The 23,522-nt window shown below is 49.9% G+C and overlaps 1 protein-coding gene across 1 annotated transcript in view; it reads right to left on the reverse strand.

Moving 5' to 3' along the window:
* PLPP4 (phospholipid phosphatase 4) overlaps window positions 1-23,522 on the reverse strand; it is a 120,408-nt gene that overhangs the window by 73,198 nt on the left and 23,688 nt on the right. Inside the window, exon 2 of the mRNA XM_087862486.1 lies at window positions 4,480-4,588. Coding sequence (XP_087718612.1) covers window positions 4,480-4,588 — 109 coding nt within the window. The remainder of the gene's footprint in view (window positions 1-4,479; window positions 4,589-23,522) is intronic.

Genomic DNA, 23,522 nt, shown 5'->3' on the forward strand with positions numbered 1-23,522 from the left:
GGCATAAGTATACCAAGAACTTTTAACAACCAAAGGGGTCAAAGCCAGAGCGCCCTGACGTTAGGATGTTAGCTAGGGAAGAGCTTGTCACTGGGGTTCATTCATATCAGACAAACGATGGGCCCAAAGTGCCTTAATTTCTGGCATTTGACAGAAAGGTGTGCTGAAAACTGCTTATAGAGACAACTCGGGATGAGCAGTACAGACAGCTGAAAAGGCCCTGCTGTGGGTAAACAATGACAGTCCATTGCAGAGAAAAGAGCTAAGACTTTACCAAAAAGTCTAAAAATTAAACTGTCTATCACAAGCCAGCTTTGTCTCTTTTCCCTCCCTCCTCCCTGCAAAATTGACTTTCTGTCTTCCTTAGAAGCATCCTCTACTAAAATAGGAAACCTGTTATCGAATCAACACGGTATCAGTAATATTCTACAGAAGTATATCTTCTGGAACGGTTGTGGACAGGACAAAGGACGGGTCTTTGGTAGATTTGTTTTTTTAAGCCAAGGAAAGCAACTGGGGAACACCGACCATTCCTTCAACTCATTACCTGAGTTCACCTGTTCAAGAGCTTGCCTGTGACCACCCAGTTCATGTTCATGTCTGCGTCCCCCATGAGACGGGAAACCGTAGCTTGTTCAGCTGTGCACCTCCATCACCCAGCACCATGCTTGGCTCAGGCAGGTGCTTCGTAACTCTCGGGGAATGAAGTAATAACTAACTAAGCTGAAGCTGTCCACAGTTGGCTTCTACCCCTGCCTTCCTCTGCCCCCTTCACACACAGATACTCTAAACACACTCCTGTTCACTGGGCCCACAGGGCCCCTGCTCTCCTGTTTCTGTGCCTTTACATACCAGCTCTTCTGCGTGTGATCTGCTACTCACCACCTCTCCACATGCCTCAAGTCCCCTCGGAGATATCACAGTTGAGCGGGTCTATGAGGGTCCACCCTCTGGCAGCTGGCATTCAGAGCCAGGTCCAGTGGTTGTATAACCTGGGACAAGTTGCCAAATCTCATTGCAGTTTCATTTTCTCCACTGAAATTATGGGATTACAAAAGTGCTGACCTCAACAGATGGTGAGAAGGATTATCTGAGATGCCACTGTGAAATGGCAAGCACAATTCCTATATTCAGGAGATGTTGGTGGTTATTGTTACTGCCATGATGATGATGATGATGATGATGATAGTGGTGATGATGGTGGTGATGATGATGATGATGGTAGTGATGATGGTGTTGATGATGGTTGTGGTGATGGTGATGATGGTGATGATGGTGGTGATGATGGTGGTGATGGTGGTGATGGTGATGATGATGATGGTGGTGATGGTGATGATGGTGATGATGGTGGTGATGGTGATGATGATGGTGGTGATGATGATGATGATGGTAGTGATGATGGTGATGATGGTGATGAGGATGGTGGTGATGGTGGTGGTGATGGTGGTGATGGTGATGATGGTGGTGATGATGGTGGTGATGATGGTGATGATGGTGGTGATGGTGATGATGATGGTGGTGATGATGATGATGATGGTAGTGATGATGGTGATGATGGTGATGATGATAATGATGACAGGGGTGATGGTGATGATGATGGTGGTGATGAAGCTCCCTACAAGTTTACCTGAGCCTCTAGCCCTTCCTAGATTCTGTTTCTCTTTAGAGTACCATCTCCCCCAGGATCCTACAGGACTCCTAAGGATATCCCCTCCCCCCAGGTCTGATTTGACTTCCTATCACCTGAAGCTCCTATGGCTTTCCTGACTCACAGCAGGCTCCTGCTAGTGTTTCCTGAATGTACAAAGACACAACTACTAAGACAGCAACAAAAAGTATAATTAAAAAAAAAGCAAAAACCAGCACAAAGTCTTCCTACACCAAAAAGTAGATTTTCGAAGATGCTATGATAAACCCCACACACTCAGGAAGGAACCATGACATCTTCTGAATAAGGGAGCAGCCATCCATAAAGGCAGCTAATGGTCTGGGAACATCCAGAAAATGTTAATTCAAGACTCAGTGTATGTGAAAAGAATTCTCAGTCTGTCTCTCTGCTCAACAGGAACCCAGAGTCATCAGGGGAAACAAACTCTCAGAATCAAACAACCCAACTACACATTCAACTTCCAGGTTGACAGACATAGTCATCTTCCCTGAAAGTGCCAAAGGCAGAACAAATGAGGGGGCCTCCTGGTGATGTGATCACCATTCACTCTGCTCAACTCAATCCCCTACCATTCTGATACTACTTTTGTGACAGCTGAACAAGTGGCTGCTGTAAAATACACACGTCAACACACACACACACACACACACACACACACACACACACCCCTCCAGAGGCCTAATTTCCCAATCAAAAGACAACTGGGTTATTACCAGCTGCCTTTCAATAACACTTTGGTTAGAAAGTTAAAAAGTCTGCCTTTAGATTTAAACATTCCAACCAAAAGTAGAAGAGACCCCAGGATTTTTTTTTAATGTATTAAGTAGCAAAACTGGAGCTTTCTAAGGAAACCAACACAGTTTTAAAACATGGTATAAAAACATGTTTTATTACAGTCTTCCATAAACATCTGAAGGTTTTAAAGGATCGAAGCAAACAAATGATATTTTATATTAAACTCTTACTAAAATCCAGGAGAAAAAAAAATCTAATGTGGTGACGGAGTATTTTTCCTCTTTCTGTTACATCTATTATAAATGTATCTACTGCTTTCCTTGTGTTATTGTGGAATCCCATTAAATCTTGTGACCAAATGAATGAAATGCATCAACTACTATTAACAAAACAAAAGGTTGAACTTATCTCGTTAGGGGACTCCAGGGTAGGACTCAGGATTTGAGGCTGAATACACTTCTATTCTCTGAGAATCACAGTACTGAATAAGTCCTTTACTGCAGCGATCCAACAGGCAAATGCGTCCCCTCCTATTTGTGTCTGCAGCCAGAATATTTGTGCCATTTGTTTCTAGACTTCACAACAATCCATTGTTCATAAATCTAGGACATGGGCACAAATTTCTCACAATATTTCAAATGAACATTCATCTCCAAATTGTGTTTTATAGCACATAATATGCAAAAACTGGAAGGAATGGGGATAAGTGGTAAGTAGGAGCCTCCCCCTTTCAAAACCATGGAGTAAACTAGTTAGGCATATGCTAGTTTTTTTATTTCTAGGATTTATAGAAGATTTGAGTTAGAGCAGAAATGGAAAAAGTCTAATTTTCATACTCAAGTGTTCGGTAATGCCTGAACTCTTCAACTCCCCTGAAATTTAACCAAATCCAGTTTAGTTTCCAGTGGAAAAGCAATCATTAAAGAGCAATTAAAATAATACTTCTAAGCTCATGTAACGTTCTGGGCATTTTGGGATGTTTGCAGACACAAAGATCTTTCCAATCATCACTAATTAACAAGATTTCCTTCATAAAATCAGAGGTATTTCTTTCAAAACGCAGAAATATTCCTCATGTGCTCGAAGAACTCTCTGGCCCAGTCACTTAAGTTTCCAGAGGCACAAGACACAATGGCTGGTCAACAGGAATAAACTTCAAGCTATAAGGCTGGCCAACCAAAAGTCCTGTGACTGTTGTAACAAAGAAGAGCTTAAATATTTCCTCTGCTAGAGAAAGGCCTGATGGCAATTTCCCAGGAGGCCATTCACATCTGCAAGGAATCCTGGACACATGGCTCCCACCCTACGGGGCAGCCTCATGGCTGAGATAGGGCTCAGACCCGGCTGCTTGGATCTGAATCCTGGCTCTGCCACTCACTAGCTGTGTGGATCCGGTCAAGTTCCCTCCTTCCTCTGGGACGCAACCCTGCACCTGCAAATGTGGACAAGACTGACAGCTTTCTCACTGGAATGCTGGGTGGGATTCAATGAGATTATCCTTCTTTCTCAAGCTCTCAGCAAAGGGCCCCGCCCATAGGAAGTGATATATAAAAGGCTTCGATAGCCACAGGGTCAAGGTGAAGAGGTAAAAGTAATGCCACTATATCCACCAGCTATTTGGATGCTGGCCCATTTGTTCTAGAGGCAGAGAGACACAAAGCACTATCCAGAGATTGAGTCATACAAGGTGTTCTCATCCGTGGTCACCTGACCAGCTAGAACCAGAAGGGCGGTTCACAGAGCTATCTATGATGCCTGAGGTTTATCCTCGAAGGAGATGGAGCAGGGAAATCTGTTTCTAGGCTGATCTTACTGTAAATATTTGGAAACAATTCAGCCCAGCGTAGCTAAGCAGGTCCCTTCCCCTTCCAAAGTGGCAGGCAATTACTAGTTTTCACAGGACCAAGCAGCGCCCGTCATGATCCGGAAACGAGTTTAACGTGATGGGCTCCTCACCTCCTCTTTCCTCCGGGCTGCTCACTGTCTTCAGCAGGGGTTAGAAAAGCAGAAATGAGAACCCATTTGGTTCATACTCGGGAGACTGGTCCCATCAGCTATGAAACCACGGTACTTACAAACATGAGGCGGGTAGGTATGTTGTCTGATTGCACCAAAGGATTTTTATAGAGCCAGATCTCTTCTGGCTGGATGACTCTCTGGAACGGGTCCAAAAACTCTGTAAAACTGAAACAAAACAAAGACAGACGCGTGAGGGCTTGAGCGCTCATCTGTTGCCTGTGGTTCCGAGAAGGCCGCTCTCCCGCACCCTCCATGGAGAATCCAGCCTCTGGGGGAGGAGAAGGGAGTCACAGGCTGCCCTGGGAGGGAAAACTGGACGGAAAGAATTACTGAGACTCTGTGGAACCTTCTGTCAGCAGCAAAGCCCAATTCCAGGCATAAAAGAACAGCTGCAAAGCCAACATACAAAGACCCTAGGAGTCAGGGCCCCAAAGCGAACTAGGAGCCAAAGGGCAGAATGGGGGGGCTCGGAGTGGAGCAAGGCCAGGGCAGCAGCGCAGCTCTGGGAAGGAAATGCGCTTGACGTGGAGCAAAGGTGAAGGAGCAGCTGGCAGTCCCTGGGAAAGAACCGCGGGTCTTCACTTTCCTCCCTTACCCCGATGGCATGCTGACACTTCTCCAGTAGGAGGAAGAGTGAGCAAGAAAAGCCTTCCAGAGAGGACAGAGGGTCGGGCAGGAGGACCACAGAAAGGAAGGGAGGGAAGGACAAGGGGAGTGAGGAGCATTCTGGGGCTGGTGCCAAGAAACCAGACAGCATTAAGCATCCACGCTTCCTCTCATCACCCTCTCAAGCCCTCCCACACCCTGGGAGCCCACAACACCCAGGCGGATGGAAAGCAAACACCACCAAGAGACAAACAGAGGGGAGGGGGGAGCCAAAGGGGACAGAGCCTGCAGGGATATGGTTTGCTCTGTCAGACTGACCCTCCACCCCAGTTCTCCACCTGGCGAACTCAGTTCAGAATGGGGGTCCGACAGAGCCAGGCAGAGGCTGAATGTCTTTTCAGACCTAGTCTCGGAGGTCTGGTGGTGTCATCTGGTGACATGTGAGTCATTAGGTCAGCCAAGATTCATGAGGGGAATGGACTCCCCCTCTTGGCAGGGGCATAGAAAGGTCCCATCAGAGAAGGGCTGCTTAAGATGACAGACGTGGCTTTAAAATAGCGATATGCCAACCACCGGCTGTCATCACTGTAACGGGCCCACAGCTCCCCTCTCAGAGACCCCAGAACCTTGATCTCCATTCCTTCCCCATGCAGCCGGCCACACCACTGAGTACATCCCTCCTCCCCTCACTTGTCCCCCAGGTGTTACTATCCTCGTGGCTGTTTTTTAAAGCCTCGTGCACCCAGCCTTTTGCACAATTCCACATCCCACCCTGAGGAGCCAGAATGCATCTATCAAGCAAATTATATGTTCTCTGGGAGAAGCAGAGCCAAGAGAGATAGATGTCCCTTCTCCAGCCACACTCCAGCCACCAGTGTCTGCCTCTGAGAATCCAGACAGCAAGACAGCTATGCAGAGGACTTGAGTCTCAGAAAGCAAACGGGGACAGAGGTGGACATGTGGTAGAATGGAAAGTTCTGGAGACAGTACAGGGCAGTTACCAAGAAAGCACAGCCCAGGCCTGGAAACTCCCTTCCACAAGCTCTCTGTAGGTGGTCTGGAAGCCAAGAAATGGAAACCCAGCTTCCAGGGAGGAGGTCAGGCATGGCCTCTAATGACCTGTTCACCGGAGCTCACTGTGCACGCATGAGGACTCCCCAGAGCTGTCAGCTCAGCACTTCCCAAACATGAATGTGCCCGGGATCCGCTAGGGGGTCTTGTGCTTACAGAAACAGCCAGTCCCGGGAGCGGCCGGAGGGCTGGCATCTCCAGCCAGCTGCCCCATGGAGCCAACGCTGCTGAGCTATGGATCCAAACTTGGTTCATAAGGGGGAAGGGCATCGGCCTCACGGGGAGGAGCTTATGAAAAATGCAGAATCTGGGGGCCTTCATTTTTAACAAGACCCCCAGGGATTCAAGCGATCACGACAGTCAGACGCACAGAGCTCTGGGGCGGGAAAGCTGCTGCTTCCCGGCTTCGGCCTTTTAGGAACCAAGTTGTTCAGTTTTGCCTTATCCCCCCTCCTCCGGCAGTGACTTTCCTTGACAGTTTGTAAACTAAAAGCCTAGAAGAAACTTCATGCCACTGCTTAATTATGAAATCAGCATTTCCTCCATAAACAGCTGGTAAACTTCAAAATAAACACAATGAAAACCAAAGGCGGCTATTAAATTCTACTTTGGCACCGTTGCCTTGGAGCCTCGCCCGCCCTCTCTGTGAAGACCTTCCAGAGCTTCCCCTGTGAGGCGGGGAAGATGGAAGGACAAATGAGAGGGGGCGACCGTGCCCTCCCCGTGACCGTGGAGGTGGGGGCGCACCCCCGCGTTGTCACCTAAACTGACCTCGCAAAGCCCGTAAGATCACCTCCAGCACCGCGGTGGTCATGGAAGCAGGTCAAAATGTTTTGATGGGAAGAGGAAGGAGTTACTACTAAAGTAAACATATCATTTTCTTTCGTGACAATTCTAACTGCCGCAAGTCGGGTAACTTGCTGTTGGATTTGGATTCAACTTATGCTCCCTTCATTTCTTGGCTGCTTGAATTTGACAATTATCTTAATCTAACCATGTATCAATTCTCCTTCTCTCTCTCTCTCTCTCTCTCTCTCACCCCCCCCACCCCCGCTGGTCAGTCCTGTTTTCACAGCCCAGCCTGACTTTAAGCAGCCGACGATATCTGCTTATATAGGAAGGAGTGCAGTAGGGGACAGACAGCGGACCATCATTTTGCCTACTGTTCATTCACTCAACAAACACGGAGTGCCAATGATGTGCCAGATATCACCCCAAGACTCCTGGTGAATAAAACACACATGGTCCCCCCTCTTGCGGAGATTACAGTCAAGGGACCCTAAGTGCCAACTGATTGGGGAATGAGATGTTGAAGTGTTCAGTTACAGGTATGAGAGTGTCTACACAGATGGCCAGCCCACTCTGCTTTGAGGAGATGTCAGGTTAGGAGGGTTCCAGTAGTCCGACCCATGAGATGGCCTCTAACCGAGAGCCGCTTATGAGGACGCTGAACCCTCGGAAATGTTATGGAATGTGTATCTCTCACCGTTCACATGCTGAATGTGCCAGCAGATTCAGCCCAGAGGTAGGAACCCAGAAGAATGGCCCATCTTGACATCACACTAGCAAGGAATAGCGATGCCCCTGTCCCCTATGCCTCTTCTCACTCAAAGTCAAGTTCTCAAAGTTCCAGAATCTCCCCCATCATGTTCTAAAAGACTCCACAGATTTGCCAATGACCTTTAGGTCATGGACCTTGATAACGTACCTTTCTCAAGATAAGGTTAACACTTCAGTCACACACTAAGCACAGATTTCTACCTCCTTTACTCACAACCCAAAATAACACAACACTGTACTGAAATATGAACTTAACCAGACCACTAAACTTGGTGTAAATCCCTGCTTCGGCATTTGCCAGCTGGGTGGCCTGAGAAAAGTCACTTAACCTCTCTGAGACTTCCTACCTTTCCCCCCACCCCCCAGGATGGCCATACCTTCCAGGGCAGTAATAATCCTGCTGCCATTAGCGGTAAGAAAAGCTGGGGTCTGGCAGGGTGAATGGGGCACTGAAGGCCGCGATCACAGGCGGCTGCTCTTCCTGCAAGGTGGGCGTGAACAGCGCTGGGGACATGATGTGGGTCTGAGAAGGACGCCCCACCCCTCACCCCCAACCCGGGGACAGTGAGGTTGCATGCCGGGGAAAGAGGACCAGACAGGATGTCAGCTGCTGCCACTCATCCCTTGGCCATTCTGTGAGCGAACAATGGCCCAGGCAGTCACTTCTGACCCTTGCATTGTGCAGGAAGGAAAAACAAGACTCGTAATAAAGAAGTTTTCCAGGCAAGAGCAAAAAGTAAAGCCTGGTTCTTAACTGAACTATGGTCTTGCCCTCTCTCGTGGGCCTCTCCGGTGCGAGAGGGAAAACACTGACACATGGGCTCTGGATGTGGTCAGGGGACAGGCAGCTGCTACACAGGAAGGAGGTATATGGCATTTACCGCTAGTCCTGGGGCAAGGGGTAAGGTGAGGCTGCAGAGAGAACATGCTGGTAAATCATTTCTGTGAGCCGGCAGGCCAGTGACCTGCTCCCGCACAGCCTTCTCCTGAGTTTGGTCGTTGGCCGCCCCAAAGACAAGAGCAACAGTTTTCATAAAAATAACTAACGTTATCACGTTTGGAGCTGTCTTGTACGTGCCCTTGACTTGGTGCTTTCCAACGTTACTCGTTTCCTCTTCAGAAGAGCCCTGTGAGATAGCCATTCTAGAGATGGGGGCACTGAGGCTACAAGGCAAAGGGTCTCTAGCCTAAGTTATCACAGCTCTATGTGCCGTGGAACGTCCACTATTTCACGTCCTCCTGAGCACACACTCTGGAACTTTCAGGAAGGAACAAGCAAATTCACACACACACACAGACTGCCCACCAGTGTAAAGGCATCTGCAATTATTTTAATAAGAAATACCATTTTCCACAATTAGAAATACAGCCTTACTCTTGGGAAATGCAACATGGGGATCTCAGTTCTCAGTCAGTGTGAAGACTGGGATCAGATTCTTACAGACGGCAGTTTGACATCTGTTGTGAAGGCAGGAAGGGAAGAAAGCACGAGAGAACTGAAGCCCCTGAGAAGTTGCTCCCACCAGCCCCCTCCTCCCTGCCCCTCGGACAAGCAGGTACCCCCACAGCAAAGCCACCTGGCGCTCACCTGCACTGGGGAGAAAGGCGTCCAGGAGACCAGCCCTGGCCCAGATGAGGAACGGCTCCCAGAGCCCCCACCCCGTCCTGGGGATGCTCTTTCTTCTCTGCAGCAAGCCTCACAAAGGATGAGAAGGCAGGTGGAGCGAGGAGGATGGCCACCTGGGGCCGAGAGACAGGCAGAGGCTGGCTCCAATGCTCATGCCCTTCCCACTCTGCGGGGACAGAGCCTGGAGAGGCAGCCTGGGTTGGATTTCCACTCTCCCTTACTGGCTGCCTGATCTCGGGTGAGGCACTTCCCTTCCTGGGCCGTGGGCTCCTTGCTCTGCCAAGTAATGCTGACAAGAACACCTACCTCAGAGGCCCGGACGAATACTAAACAGGGTAACGATGTGAAGTGCTTAGAAGGGCATGTGCTGTCGCCCTGCGGGGGAAAGCCTACAATTACAGCCCAATACTGTGTCCTGCCCCGACCCCTGAAACCACACAGACTTCAGGGAGCCTGACCACAAGCTCCCTGCCCCACTCCGCCCCCTCAGGTAAGGTTCCCCCACCAAATAATCCTCCTTATCAAGGGACCAGGTGCAATTCCTGCTGATCCTTGAGTATTGGGTTTCCGTCAATCACAGCCCAGGAATAAGTCGATCACATCCTCCTGCAGGAACCAGGGACACCCCACCCTCTTGGTACTACACAGCTATCTCCCACAGGCCCTGCAGGTTCGCTCTGCCCCCCTCCTAGGCCTGCCCAGTGGGCAGTGTCCTCCTCCCCTGCAGTGACTATCTATGACTAGTAAACTGCTAGACCTCTCTGTCCCATCTTAGGCGTCATGTATGGCTATCCCCACAGCCCCAGGGTAGGAATCCCTCCTCGCCAAGGGGGTAAAGATGGGGCATCAGAGCATGTACCTCTTGGCTGGGCCCTCCTGAACACGATGGGATGGGACAGTGGTGGAAATATGTGGGCCGAGGCTGGAAATGTCAATGATCTACCCAGCTCCAGGAAGGAAGAGAAAGACCAAGAGTAGGCAGCATGGATAAAACCAAGCCACTGACCCAGACTACCTGCTCACGCCAGCTCCCCTTCAGCTTTTAGAAACATGGCCCTATCCTGCCTCCCCTACCTGTGGTCACCAGTACTGGGATCACAGACACCTGTGAGCCTCTGACACACGCTACACGAAACACATGGCATCTCCACGCAACATTCTTGCCAAACACGTGCACTCTGAACTTACCCAAGTCTTTGGATCCATCTCCCAGATTATAGGAAACACAGGGACAGAGCAACAAGTCAAATGCCCTCAAGGACATAACTAGACAAGTCCAGGAATAAAGCTAGAGGGAATGTTCCAGATTACAAGAATCTGAAAAGACAAAACTACCAAATGTAACATACATTTGACAGGATCTTGGGTCAAAAAAATAGAAAAGCCATTAAAAAGAAACTCTGAGGATGACTAAGGCAATACCAGGACTGGAACAAACCAGATATCCAGTGATCCTAAGAAAACACTGCTAATTTCCTTCGGTGCGGTAAGGACATGGGTATGGAGAAGAACGCCTTCTTTTCAGGGGATGCATTTAGGGAGCTTAGGGTAATGATCTGTCAGCAACTTCCTCTCAGACAGTTCAGAAAATTGTACATAAAACACATAACTACAAAGATAAAGCAACTAGGGTAAAATGCTAATTGCTAAATCTAGGTGGAGCGGAGGGGGGATCATTCTACTGTCTCAACTTTTCTGTATACTGGAAATTCTCCAGGACGAGAGGCTGGCATAGCGGGGTCCAGGAGCAGGGACCCCCAAGGGGGGGCGGAGAGCATAGAAGGCAAGAGAGCAATAGAAATACAGTATTAGCAGAGCTGTGGAGTTGGACAGCTTCTGTTCCACCTTTGCCACTTACAATCGATGTGACCCTGGGCAAGTGACACCTGCTCTCTGAGCCCTGGGTGCCTCCTCCAGAAGCGGAGATAACCACCACCTCCACCCCCCACCCCCCACCCCCGCCTTCAGGGCCGCAGCGAGGAACCAACAGTGAGGTCGCGCACAACGGACTCAGCACAGAGCGGACTGTGCTGCACTCAGGAGACGGCCCCTCCCCGAGAGCTGTCTTCTGCCACAACAGCACATTCAAACCACGGCACAGAAACCGCAGGACACGCGCAAACCCGCCTGCCACGGGGCAGGGGCGTACACGGAAGTATATTTTGCAGAAGCACAATGTTCAAAACTACGAGCATCACCCCAGAAATCCAAACATTTAATCCACCGAAGTCTGAACATTTCTGCAGAGGGTACCTTCCCTCTGGAAGAAAACAGAAGAAGGAAAACATTTTAACTGTCTGAATTCAAAAAGAAAATCCTGGTCTACACAAACACAGCCTGCAAAAGCTAATACATCGGGTCCAGCTGGGGCTTCATGACCTGGGGAGCAGCTGAGGCCCCCTCCCCATCTGTATAATGGGCAGAAAACCCTGCTAAAAAGTTGTGAGAATTTGGGATCATAGTTGGGGTCCATGAGAAGCACTCAACAATTGGCATTAACACTACTGATCACTGAAAAACTCCAGATTTTTTTTAAAAATGTCTAAAAACATGCATATCACATAAGAATGTAGGGACCTTATCTGGGTCCCGATTCAAAGAAATTAGGTGTTCATTTGATCGGGGTTTACAAACGGTATTGTGTTCCTGGGGGGCTGTTCAGTTTTTTTGTTGTTTTTTGTTGTTGTTGTTTTTTAAGTTCTCTCTGGTTAAAGTTTTTGAAGTATTGGCATAGGAAATGAGCTCTCGTCTGGGCTTTGCTATAAAATACTCCACCAATAAGGGGGGGGGAGCAGATGAAATCAAAGTGCTCGGAACTGGTGGATGGTATCTTGACAATTTCCACACCAGAAAGTTTTTTAAAATGATTTTGCTCATTGGCCCAAAAGGTACTTGCAAAATTAAGTGTTTTATCAGCCAAAGCAACTGATGGCTCTTGGAAAGTGTTATTTCAGTCAAGTGTAACAACAGAAAGAGTAATGAATAAAAATCATCAAGAAGAAAGGAGAGACAAGGGAAGAGGTCAGGTCCTTCACAAAAGGGGTTTCCTTCCAAAATCTGCTCCCCTAGACCCATCTAAAAACCCTCAGGCTGAGGTGCCCCAGAGCCTGAGGCAGTGAGGAGTCCTCTCCCTGGACGTCGGAAAGCAGGTGCTTAATAACTAGGGTGGTGACAGGCCAGTGACAGTGAGCCGTGGGGGACAGGTGACTATGGGCCAAGCCAGGCCACCAAGCTTGAGACTCTAGGAAACCCGCAGAATCTGCTTCCCACTGGCTTCGGGGCTTCCTGGAGCTCAGACCCCAGCTCCCCTTCCCCTGGCCAAGCTCTCCTCTCTGGGATGAACATCCTCCGGGCCAGACATACATCCTAGCAGAAAATATTGCTGCAGGGACCACTGCACCATGTCTGAGCCACAGGCAAACAAAAGCCGCTCGAAAACAAAAACAAAAACAAAAACAAAAAAACACTGGTAAAAGAAGAGGGAGGGAAGTATATATTTCTTTGCTAACAGACTTCTGTCTCCAATTAAGCTCTGACTCTAGAATGCCCAGTGAAGCATTCACTCCTGGATTAAATAAGTCTTTAGGAATTCAGCCAGAGCTTAAACAGTCTGGAGCATTCTCCATACCCACGCCTGGACCAGGCCACATCAAGATCCCAGTACACGCTGAGCAGAGTTCTGACACAGAACAGAATGCCACTCAACACTCAGGACCCAACACAGTGAAGACAGAACTTAATTTGAAGGGGCTGCTGAGCTGCAATTTTCATTCAAGCACATCAGCCAGAGAGCACTTGTTCCGAACAGGGGCCCTCGAAGTGTCTTTGAGCTCTTTGTCCCTTACAACCTCATCTGAATCCCCCCGGTGTCAGTTAGCAGCGGGCAGGGTGGCAGCCAGCCTTTCGTACCCGAGTCCTGGGCAGACAGCAGCAGAGCCCTGACCTGGACGAAGCCCCTGACCATGTTCTCCATGACCAGCTTTTCCATGTTCTAGAATGATCTTCAGCGGGGCCGGTAGGTGAGAGGAAGCACAGGCGTGAGATGGAACAGCCAGAGAGAGGAAGGCTAAGGGCTGGGGACAGCCACGATCTGACGAGAGGCTGACGGCAAGAGCCAGGTCAGGGTGGACAGCACGTGGGGAGCACATGAGACAAGAGGCTGGAGTCCCCCTGCCTTTGGCATGACAACCTGCTCGGCGGCGGCTGAGGTCTGGGGAAGGCAGACGTCTCCCCTCTACCCTGAGGCATGGCCAGGCCTGTGGTTTTTAAGCAGATAAAGAACCTTCATGCTTGCCCTCAAAGTCTTTGGCTGTCTGTAAGCATCACTAAGTGTTTTCCTAGCCACCTGCACCCAAACCCCCAAAGCCTTAATGCAAAGTCCAACAGACGCACAGGCCTGTGGACCTGGGCTTGACCTTGCACAACCACATCCCTGTGCTGGTTTCATGGCCCCAACGATGGCCAGCTCCCGAGTCAAGGACCAAGTAATCGCTGCCTGTTAGTGTGACTGGGCTCTATGGCTGGGATCAATCTGCTCACTGGAAATCATCCTAAGAGGAAGATCGAGAACAGCTGGGTCATCATCGCTGCTGCAAAGATACAGTGGCTTCCGGCTGAGTGGAAGGGCCACAGCACAAGACCAGCTCCAAGACAGCACTAGGGATTCTTGTCTGATTTTGGTCCAAGCTGTAGCCCCAGGGCTTAGAACAGTGCCTGGCATACAGTAAGCGCTCATTAAATGCCTGTTGCATCAAGACTAAACAGATCCATGGCAGCTGTTTCAATAAAGACCCAATCTTCTGCCACACGGAATCTTCGGTCAGAGGCTGGCAGCTGGCTGCCCTTGGACCGAAAGCAACTTGTGGCTACATTTGGTTTGGGCAGCTCAGTGGGGTTTTTTTTTTTAATGTATAATTCATGGCCGATATTTGAAAACCAGGAGCTCTTACAGCAAAATCTGAATTTCTGGCTTCCGGTGAAGAATTTAGTCTGGCAACCTCAGGCCCACATCCCTCCAGGGCAACCCACTGATGAAGGAGTTAAGAAGGAGCTGTCCAGGGGTGCCTGGGTGGCACAGCGGTTAGGCGTTTGCCTTCGGCTCAGGGCGTGATCCCGGCGTTATGGGATCGAGCCCCACATCAGGCTCCTCTGCTGTGAGCCTGCTTCTTCCTCTCCCACTCCCCCTGCTTGTGTTCCCTCTCTCGCTGGCTGTCTCTATCTCTGTCAAAATAAATAAATAAAAATCTTAAAAAAAAAAAAAAAAAGAAGGAGCTGTCCACTTGGGAGGGCAAAGCCTGCCCCGGGTCCAGCAGCCCCCAGCTCGACTGTGCGCTGTGACATCTGTGCTCGTCTCCATGGCTGCTGTAGGCTGGCTGCTGGCTGGGCCCAGAGTGGGGGGCACTTAACAGTCTCCAGGATCCCCTAGTCTCCAGGACCCCCACTGCATGAGGCCAGCGCCCCCAGTGGACACGTGTGCCTCCCTCTTCTCAGGGAGCCTGGCTTTGTGGGGTGTCCGTCTGCAGAGTGGTTTGTTAGGACTAATCGGTCCACAGCAGTTGTGTGTTTAGCCGTCCCCCCACCCCCTACAACAGCACCATCAGCACTGCTCCCCTGCTGAAACCCCGATTTGCAAACCTCGCTCTCTCCTGTGTCCCAAGTGACAGCACAACCCCAGCGCCCCCCGCACTGCTGAGAACTGGGTTTGATACATCACAGACTGTCTGAATGGCTCCTTAGTAACACAATCAAAGAGATGCTGTCTTCAGAGACACCCAGAGGGAAAGAAGGGGAGAGAGGAAGCAGAGCGAGGGAGGATGGGCCAGCGGATCCCTTTCTGAGCGCTTCCTACCTGCCAGGAGCATGCTAGGCACGTGCTACACCTTCCCTCCATCACTCCTCACAACGAAAAAGTAGGCACTGCCATCCCCATTGTCCAGAGAGGGGCACTAAGGCTCAGAGAGGCTTCCTGACCTGCCCAAGTGCGTTCAGCAGGACAAGCAACAAAACTGAAGCTCAAACTCAGGTCTTCTAACCACAATCCTAGGCTCCACTGCCCCCATTTCTGGAAGTGTGGGCTAGAGTACATTCCGGGAAGTACAGGGAATCAGCCCGGCTTCAGTTAGCAGCACCCTGGACCAGGAATCAGAAGAGCTGATCAGCTTGTAATTGTAGGAAAACCTCTCCCTCAATGACGTTACTTCTTTATCAGTAAAATGGAAATCTACTATTCGTCCATTCACCTGCAGTAGAGCAAGGCAGTGAAATGAAAAGCACAGATTCTGAAATACATGTCCATGGGTCTGACCTTGGCCAAATCACTTTACTTCTGTGTGCCTCAGTTTCTCATCTGTAAAAGGATTATTATCAATGAGATGATTGGCACAGAGGAAGCCGGCCCAATAAATGCTGGGTTTTACTCCTCATTCATTCATTCATGCAGCCATGCATTCAACAGGCATCGCCATCCTGCCTACTCAGTAGGTTTTGTGACCCTACTCACAGAGGCTAGTGTTGACCCTGGGCTCCTGGGGCACCACCCTCCTGTTCTCGGATCTCTCTCCCTGCTCACTTTCTCTTTCTCAAGCTTCTCTCCCTCCCTCCAGGCTCCTAGTGAATAATGTTGGCCCCAGAAGGCCATCCCAGGACTTGGGCTCTTCTGTAGTGGGGACGACACATGTTCCCAGGGCCATGCCAGCCCAACTCTGGTCTCTCCAAATTGACATCTCCAACCCTAACACTTGCACTCCCATGTTCACTGCGGCGTTATTCACAATAGCCAAGATATGGGAACAACCCTAAGTGTCCAACCATGGATGAATAGATAAAGAAGAAGTGGTATATATATTCAATGGAATACTACTCGGCCATAAGAAAGAAGGACATCTGCCATTTGTGACAACATGGATGGACCCTGACGGTATTATGCTAAGTGAAATAAGTCAGACAGAGAAAGACAAATACTGCATGATCTCACTTATACGTGGAATCTAAAGAAGCCATGCTCGTTGAAACAGACCAGAATGACGGTTACCAGGGGCCAGAGCTGGGGGGTGGAAGAACTGGGGAGATGGTGGTCAAGGGGTAGCAACTTCCAGCTATCAGATGAATAAGTTCTAGAGATCTAAGGTATAGCATGGTGCTCATAGTTAATGATACTGTATCATACACTTGAAATTTACTAAGATAGATCTTAAATGTTCTTACCACAAAAAAGATATACTAATTATGTGACATGATGCAGGTGTTAGCTAATACTACAGTGATAATCATTTCTCAATATACAAGTGTATCAGATCAACACACCATACACCTTAAATTTACACACAGTTATATGTCAATTATATCTCAATAAAGCTAGAAAAAAACTGAGTATAAAGATCAAGGAATAATGGAAAAGGAGGCTAAGAGTATGTTGCTAAAGAAATCAACTGTTGCTTCTCTGCCTTAAATGATTTCCCAAGTCCTTTAACTGATTATTTTATAAGTGTTATCATGAGTCTTCACATGAACCAGTACCCAGTGCAACTGGGCAATACTGCCAATCAGACTGCGGGCTGCTGGACGGGTGGGGGTGGGGGGATGGGGTAACTGGGGGATGGGCATTAAGGAGGGCACTTGATGGAATGAGCGCAGGGTATTATATGCAACTGATGAATCCCTAAAATCTACCTCTGAAACTCATAATACCCTGTATGTTAAGGAAATTGAATTTAAATAAAAAATTTAAAACAAAGAAATGCAGAACACAGTAAAAAAAAAAAAAATGATCCCCTTGTAAAATAATGAAGTGCATCGAAATCGCTCTATACACGATCAGCAGAAGAGAAGGGACCTTCTCGCCAGTACATGTAATTGCTTTGTTTAAAAACATAACAATAAAACTTGCCGGCTGTCTCTAACATATAACAAGGCAGAAGCAGAAGGGTTCTTCTCGCCATTCCCAACCTGTTGGGCAGCCAGCTGGACTTAGCAGAGAGGCTTCCCCAGATTCCGCAGTCATTACTGGAAGGTCTTAATTGGCTTTCGAGATTTTGCACAGCACTGCAAATTTGGGTAATCGAGTTTGGGGAAAAGTGTAATCAAGCTGATTTATCCACAATTATCTCCCCTTATTATCCTCCTTGTTACCCCATTCTGCAATTACTTGCATGGAAAATTTTTATGTAATAGACACATGCAGATGAAGGCAGCAGATCCCTTGAATCCTACAGCGAGCAGGAGCTCAGCTCTTCCCAGGGAGCCTGGGCTCCTGCAGGAGATGCCCCCCGTCCCACGCCCCCTTCCCCCCACAGTCTGACCTCAGGACAGGTAGTGTAAATGAGGTGCCAATGCCCAATGAGCCTCTGGTCCAAAGCTAGTGCTCCTCGAACCCTACAATCACTTGGAAACTCACAGTTCTCCCCCTCCGGGAGAGGACTCGCTCCCCATCAGGTCGCGAGCACACAGCTGACCACCACCAAGTGCATTCCAAAGCAAGCCGAAAAGCAACAGCGAAAAGTTCATCCACATATGGCTGTTTGGGACACTGACACTTGCATTCCCATTCCCCTCCCTACAGCAATAGTAATTTAAAACAATATCATAACATCTGAGCCACACGTTGTTCTGGACACTTTCCATGCACCGCGTGTCTCTTCCACCTCACAGACCCTATGGAGTATGACCAACATTTCCTCCGTTTTACAGATGGTCAAACTGAGGCTCTCAGAGGCCACACAGTATCCGTGCAGCCAGATCTCAGAGCCACGTCTGCATTGCTTCAGAGCCTGTGCTCATACTCACTAGGTGCTCCTGTCTCATTGAGGGGAAGGGAGAGACAGAGGGGTCTGTTCCCATCAAAGGATCAGCTGATCTTTTAAAGGAGGATTTGGGAAGAAGTGAGAAAACTTTAAAGAAACGGAAAGAAAACCACTCGCAGATGGAAGCTGGTGGTGCCATCTTGGTTGGAGTTTGTTGGCAACGCCCATCAGGAAGTCTACAGATGGAGGCCTTGCTCTCAACGGGGCCACCTTTCGGAGGGCACCTGTGTCTCTAAACCTCAGTTTCTCCATTTGTAAAATGCTTGGGTGGCCTCTAAGCCATGCCATGTAATGACTTCTAGGGTTTGAGGGGCTTCTGATATGAGAACAGAACAGAGCAGGAAGGTCCTGGGGAGTGCTTCTCAACCCAGCTGCACATCACACTCACCGGGAAACTTGTAAAAATATCACTGCCCTGGCCCTGCCCCGACCAATCAAATTCGAATCCCTGGGGAACCAGGGCGGGGTCCCCCTCCTCTGGAGCCGCTCTGCAAGGAGGAGACAGGCAGGAGGCAGCTAGGGGTCAACGGCGCACTTCCCCTTTCACTTCTGTTCCTTTCTTTGTGGATTTTTCCTTTGACGTTGCCTTTACCTCTCAATCAATAATGGTCCTTTTTAAAATGTAACAAGGAATCCACCGTTTCCGGCACCAAAAAAAGTGTGCTCGTTCTGTGTCCCACCTGCGAATCCTTCTATTTTGCAGGGAGTCCCCTCTGAAGACCCTGTTAGTGGCGAGCTAAGCCAGCTCAGCACTCCCAGCGCCTGCGCTGCCTGTCCTGGGCCGAGATTAGCCTGGGCCGCAGCAGGTCCCCAAGGCTTGGCCGCCACTCCCAATGGCACCATCAAGAAGGTTCGGATTTGGACAGAGAGATGAAGGGACACCACTCCAGCCCTGAACTCGGAGGCACAATTCCCCGGCATGTGCAAAGAGTTTGGTAAATGTCTGCAGCGCCAGGCACAGGGATCCAGAGTGGACGAGGCACCGCGCATGTCCTCAGGGAGCCCCGTGTGGGGGCAGAGGCACAGCCTAAAGCCCAGCCGTGTTAGCTTTCTACTGCCATTGCAACAAATTGTCACCAACTTAGTGGCTTTAACAACACCAGTTCTAGAGGTCAAAAGTCTGATGCAGGGGGGCGCCTGGATGGCTTAGTTGGTTAAGCCTCTGACTCTTGGTTTCAGCTCAGGTCATGATCTCAGGGTTGTGAGATCAAGCCACGGCTCCAGCTCTGGGCTCAGTGCAGTCTGCTTCAGATTCTTTCTCCTTCACCCTCCTCCCACCACCCGCCCCTGAACTTGTGCGTGCTCTCTCTCTCTAAAATAAATAAAATCTTAAAAAAAAAAAAAAAGCGAGAGTCTGAAGCACATTTCCCCGGACTCAGATCAAAGTGCTAGCAGGGCCACATCCCCTTCTGGAAGTTCGAGGGGAGAAGCCACTTCCTTGCCTTTTCCAGCTTTTAGATGTTTCCCTCATTCTTTGACTCATGACCCCCTTCAACTTCCCAGCCAGCAACAGGTCTGGAACTGCATACCCCGCAATCCCCTGGCCCCATCTTCTGCCTCCTCTTCCTCCACTTTCAAAGACCCATGTGATGAGACGGATCCCACCTGATAATCCAGGATAACCTCCCCAACCCCACATGAGCTGATGAGCAACCTTAGTTACTTGTGGGACCTCAAATCCCTTTGCCACGTGAGGTAACACGTCCACGGCTTCCAGGGATTACGATGTGGACATCCCTGCGGGACATTATTCTGCCACACGCTGGCCACTTACAGTAACCGGCTGTGATGACGTTCTGTGAGGTAGAGGGAAAATCCTGGGCTCTCCTATCTCCACCCCGGGGACCTAGAAAGGTCACTGGTCCTCTCACCTGCCTCGGCTGATGGAGACCAGCACCGACTCCATGTCCCGAACTCAAACAATAATGTCTAATTTATCCCAGTTCCGACCTGGATGAAGACGAGGCAGAGCCCTGGCAGGGAGCGCCCCCCAGAGAAGGGGGGAGTGGGGCTCTGTTCCCATTTAGCACCAGTGGACCCCTCTGCAGGCCGGAGTCCCCCCGGGCTCGGGGCAGGGGCACAGGAAACTAGGACAGCGAGGATGGGGGCAGGGACAGGGACAGCGACGGGGAAGATCTGCACCAGTCCAGCCAGTGGGAGCGGTGAGGACTTGGGAGCCACGTGGATCTGCACTAAACCCTAACCTACAACTTGAAGCTATGATCCTGGCGATGCCACTGCCCAGCAGTGAGGACTAGAGGCGGCGAGGATGATAGCTGCCCCCCACCCCACCCCAGGGCCTGGAATCCACATCACTCCCGGACTTGTGATTCTCTCACTTGATTCCAGCCACACCGGCTTCCCGGGGGCCTGAACTTGCCAAGCATGCCCCCACATTGGGATTTTTGTCCTTGCTGTCTTCTCACCTGGCATGTTCCTCCCAGACCTCTGCAAGGCTCACTCTTCACTTGCTTCAGGTCTCTGCTCCGACAGTCTCTTGTCAGCCGGGTGTTCTCGAACATTGCCACATGAAACGGCAACACCCCGTTACAAACCAGCCCTCTCTCTCCTCCTCAGCTGCATTTGTTTCGATTGTTCTTCACCATCCAACAGACTGTATTTTTATTTGTGTGCTTATTTGCAGTCCTTCTCACCAGACTGGCGCACAAGCTCAGTGCAGATGAAGACTCTGTCTGGTCGCTGCTATGTCTCCAGGGTCCAGAGTTCTGCCTGAAGTCTAACAGAGGTTCAAAGGCATTTGTTGAGGAATGGACGTTCTCTTTCCATGACTTCAGAGAAAAAAACAAAAAAAAGCCAAAAACGCCACACATACATTTACTGATATCCCCTCCAACAAATGGTCTGTAATCATATTTCTGGCTACAAAAGAAAGTTCTGGAAAATGAGTTAAGGGTCCACACACACACACACACACACACACCAGACAACTGGGAAGGCCACGCATAGCCAACCCAGGATGACAAAGGTCAGAGAGGCCTGGGTACAGACCGACCTAGGCTGCATGAGGCCAGGAGAGTCTGACGATTTGATTTCACCCCTTCCCTTGCTCTGACCTCTGTGAGGCAGAAAAGCCCCTAAGCTCCACACAAGTGGAAATCTGAAGTCAGTTGGTTTTCGTGGAAAGGCTCAGCTCATCTAGACAACAGCTTTCTAACAACCTCGGCCATGGGCAACACAGCAGAGAACCTGAAAGCAGACGGGAACGTTAACCATCTTTTGCCAAGTGGGCCCCGGGGTCAAGTGCTCTCCAGAACTGGAGACTAATTCCACATTTCACAGCTGAGTTCAGAGAGCTTAAGTGATCGGATGGTGGTCCTGCAGCCAGTTAAGGGGCTGCAGGGACTCAAACCCAGGGCTGTCTGGCTTCCGGCCTGGGAGCTCTGCCCATCACCCCCCACCACCTCAAGGCCTACACAGGACGACATTGGCGTGTTAATGCATGTGACCTGGGCCACTTGCTGTCCTGGGAGAAGAGGGGACTCCAGCACCAGCGTCCCAGGGTCATATACTGAGGCACTGGTGGGTCAGCTCCCACCCCGAATACAGACAAAGGAGGGAGAAGGGGCCTCTACAAGCAGGCACAAAGTCCCGGCCACTGAATTCCTCTACTCAGAGACACCGGAGGAGCTGTTGCTAAACCCCGAGGCAGCAGAATCACAGCATCAGTGGCCCTTGGAGTAGCAGCAGACTTTAGTTACCAGCTGCTTACTAGCTGACCTGGAAGAAGGTCTCAGTGTCCTCATCTGTCCCACACAGTTAGCAGGAGCACCTAACCCCACCCGGAGGCTGGAGGGGGGGGACTGTGACACAAAGTGCCTGGCAGCCAGGGAGAGCCCGGCAGGGTGTGCTGTTGAGGCCGTGGCTATTAGGATCACTAGCTTTCAACTCCTCCCCCTCCAGTATTCAGCTTTCACGGTTAATCAGTGATCTGCACCGTGCAAGCGGCCAAATGTGGTTGGAACGAGCCACATGCTTCAAAGCTCTTTCACTCAAGGCACTGCATTGTCCCTTCCTCCTGACATCCCCTGTGTGGCCCTGGGAACCCCCAGGACAGTCTACACCCTCCTTCCTTGGCAGGCCACACCATGGGCATGGTCTAGCTAAGCACCCACAATTCCATCCCCTGTTCCCCACAGCACAGGGTCTGCAAACCTGTCACTGCCCAGTGGCGAAAGGGGTACAAGATCCAACGGTGTGAGGTCCAGAATCCTACCCCGTACTCTGAGAGTGGTCACACCACCAATCAGGGCATGCACTGGGCATCTATTGTGAGCCAGTCACAGGGTAACTGCTCAGGGAGGAGCACCTAATAAGGGAGCACAGGCCCTACGCATCCGTGGTCCAAAGCAGAAGACGGACAATCAGACAGATGACAGCCACATAGTTTGGTGAGCACTGTAATGGGGGAGAAGGGGTGCTGTCCATCTTGCAGGCTCAGGGGAAGCTGCCCAGAGAAAGGAAGAGCTCAGCTGGGGGCTGGAAAACAGTACAGGTTGGGAGAGGGTGTGGGCGAGTGGCACTGGAAGAAGTGCTCCAGGAAAGAAATGCTATGAGGCAATTTACCATCCTCTAGATCTGGAGGTCCTCCTGCTATCAATAGCATACAAGGCATAGTTAATTTTAAAAAGCATATAAGGCATAATTAATTTTAAGAATTAGCATCTAGGAAGCCCGCAGGCCTTACTTGGTCTTCTGTACACAAACTGCCTTTGAGCCAGGCCTCTCCCGTCGCTGGCAGCTGCTGCGGGCTCCGCTGAAGTGAGCTGCAAGACTTCACATGTAATCCTGTTAGGGTTTACCTTGTTAGTTTCAGACCCATCATTCCTGCCAAGATTTTTATGAATCTTGATTCTATTATCCTACATATCAGACTTCCATCCCAGTTTTGTGTCATGCGCAAATTTGATAAGCCTGCTGTCAATGTCTTTATCCAAGTTGCTGATAAAACCTTGGACAGAGGAGGTCAGATGCAGAGTCCTGAGGCATGGGCCTTGACAGCCTCCCCCAGCTGTGCCCCAGATGCCCAGCCATTGCCAGGACTCTCTGGATGAGCTACTTGTTCAACCGCTAACTACTACAGTAGCCAGATGATATAGTCTCCTGCGGGACTCAAGGGGAACACAAACTCAGTAACAAGAATTGTAACATCTCACTCATGCAGAACTCAACTATCACCACCATTCCTCTCTAAGAACCAGTGAGCAATTTAAAAAGCCCCTAGGCATGCCCCATACACAAGCACTTAAATCACAGGAGAGCTATTTAGACCCTCAAGTTAAACCTATTCCCTCTTATTTTACACACAGTTCTAATAAGATGACCATTTCCTCTCAAGGCCCCTTGCAGATTAGCAGCTGCAAACTGTAGTAGAAACATAACTTGCTTTAAGCAAACATACTGTCTATAGCATTTCACA

The sequence above is a fragment of the Ursus americanus genome, chromosome 6, assembly GCF_024610735.1.
Source record: "Ursus americanus isolate L20-20 chromosome 6, mUrsAme1.1.p, whole genome shotgun sequence".
NCBI classification, from domain to species: domain Eukaryota; kingdom Metazoa; phylum Chordata; class Mammalia; order Carnivora; family Ursidae; genus Ursus; species Ursus americanus.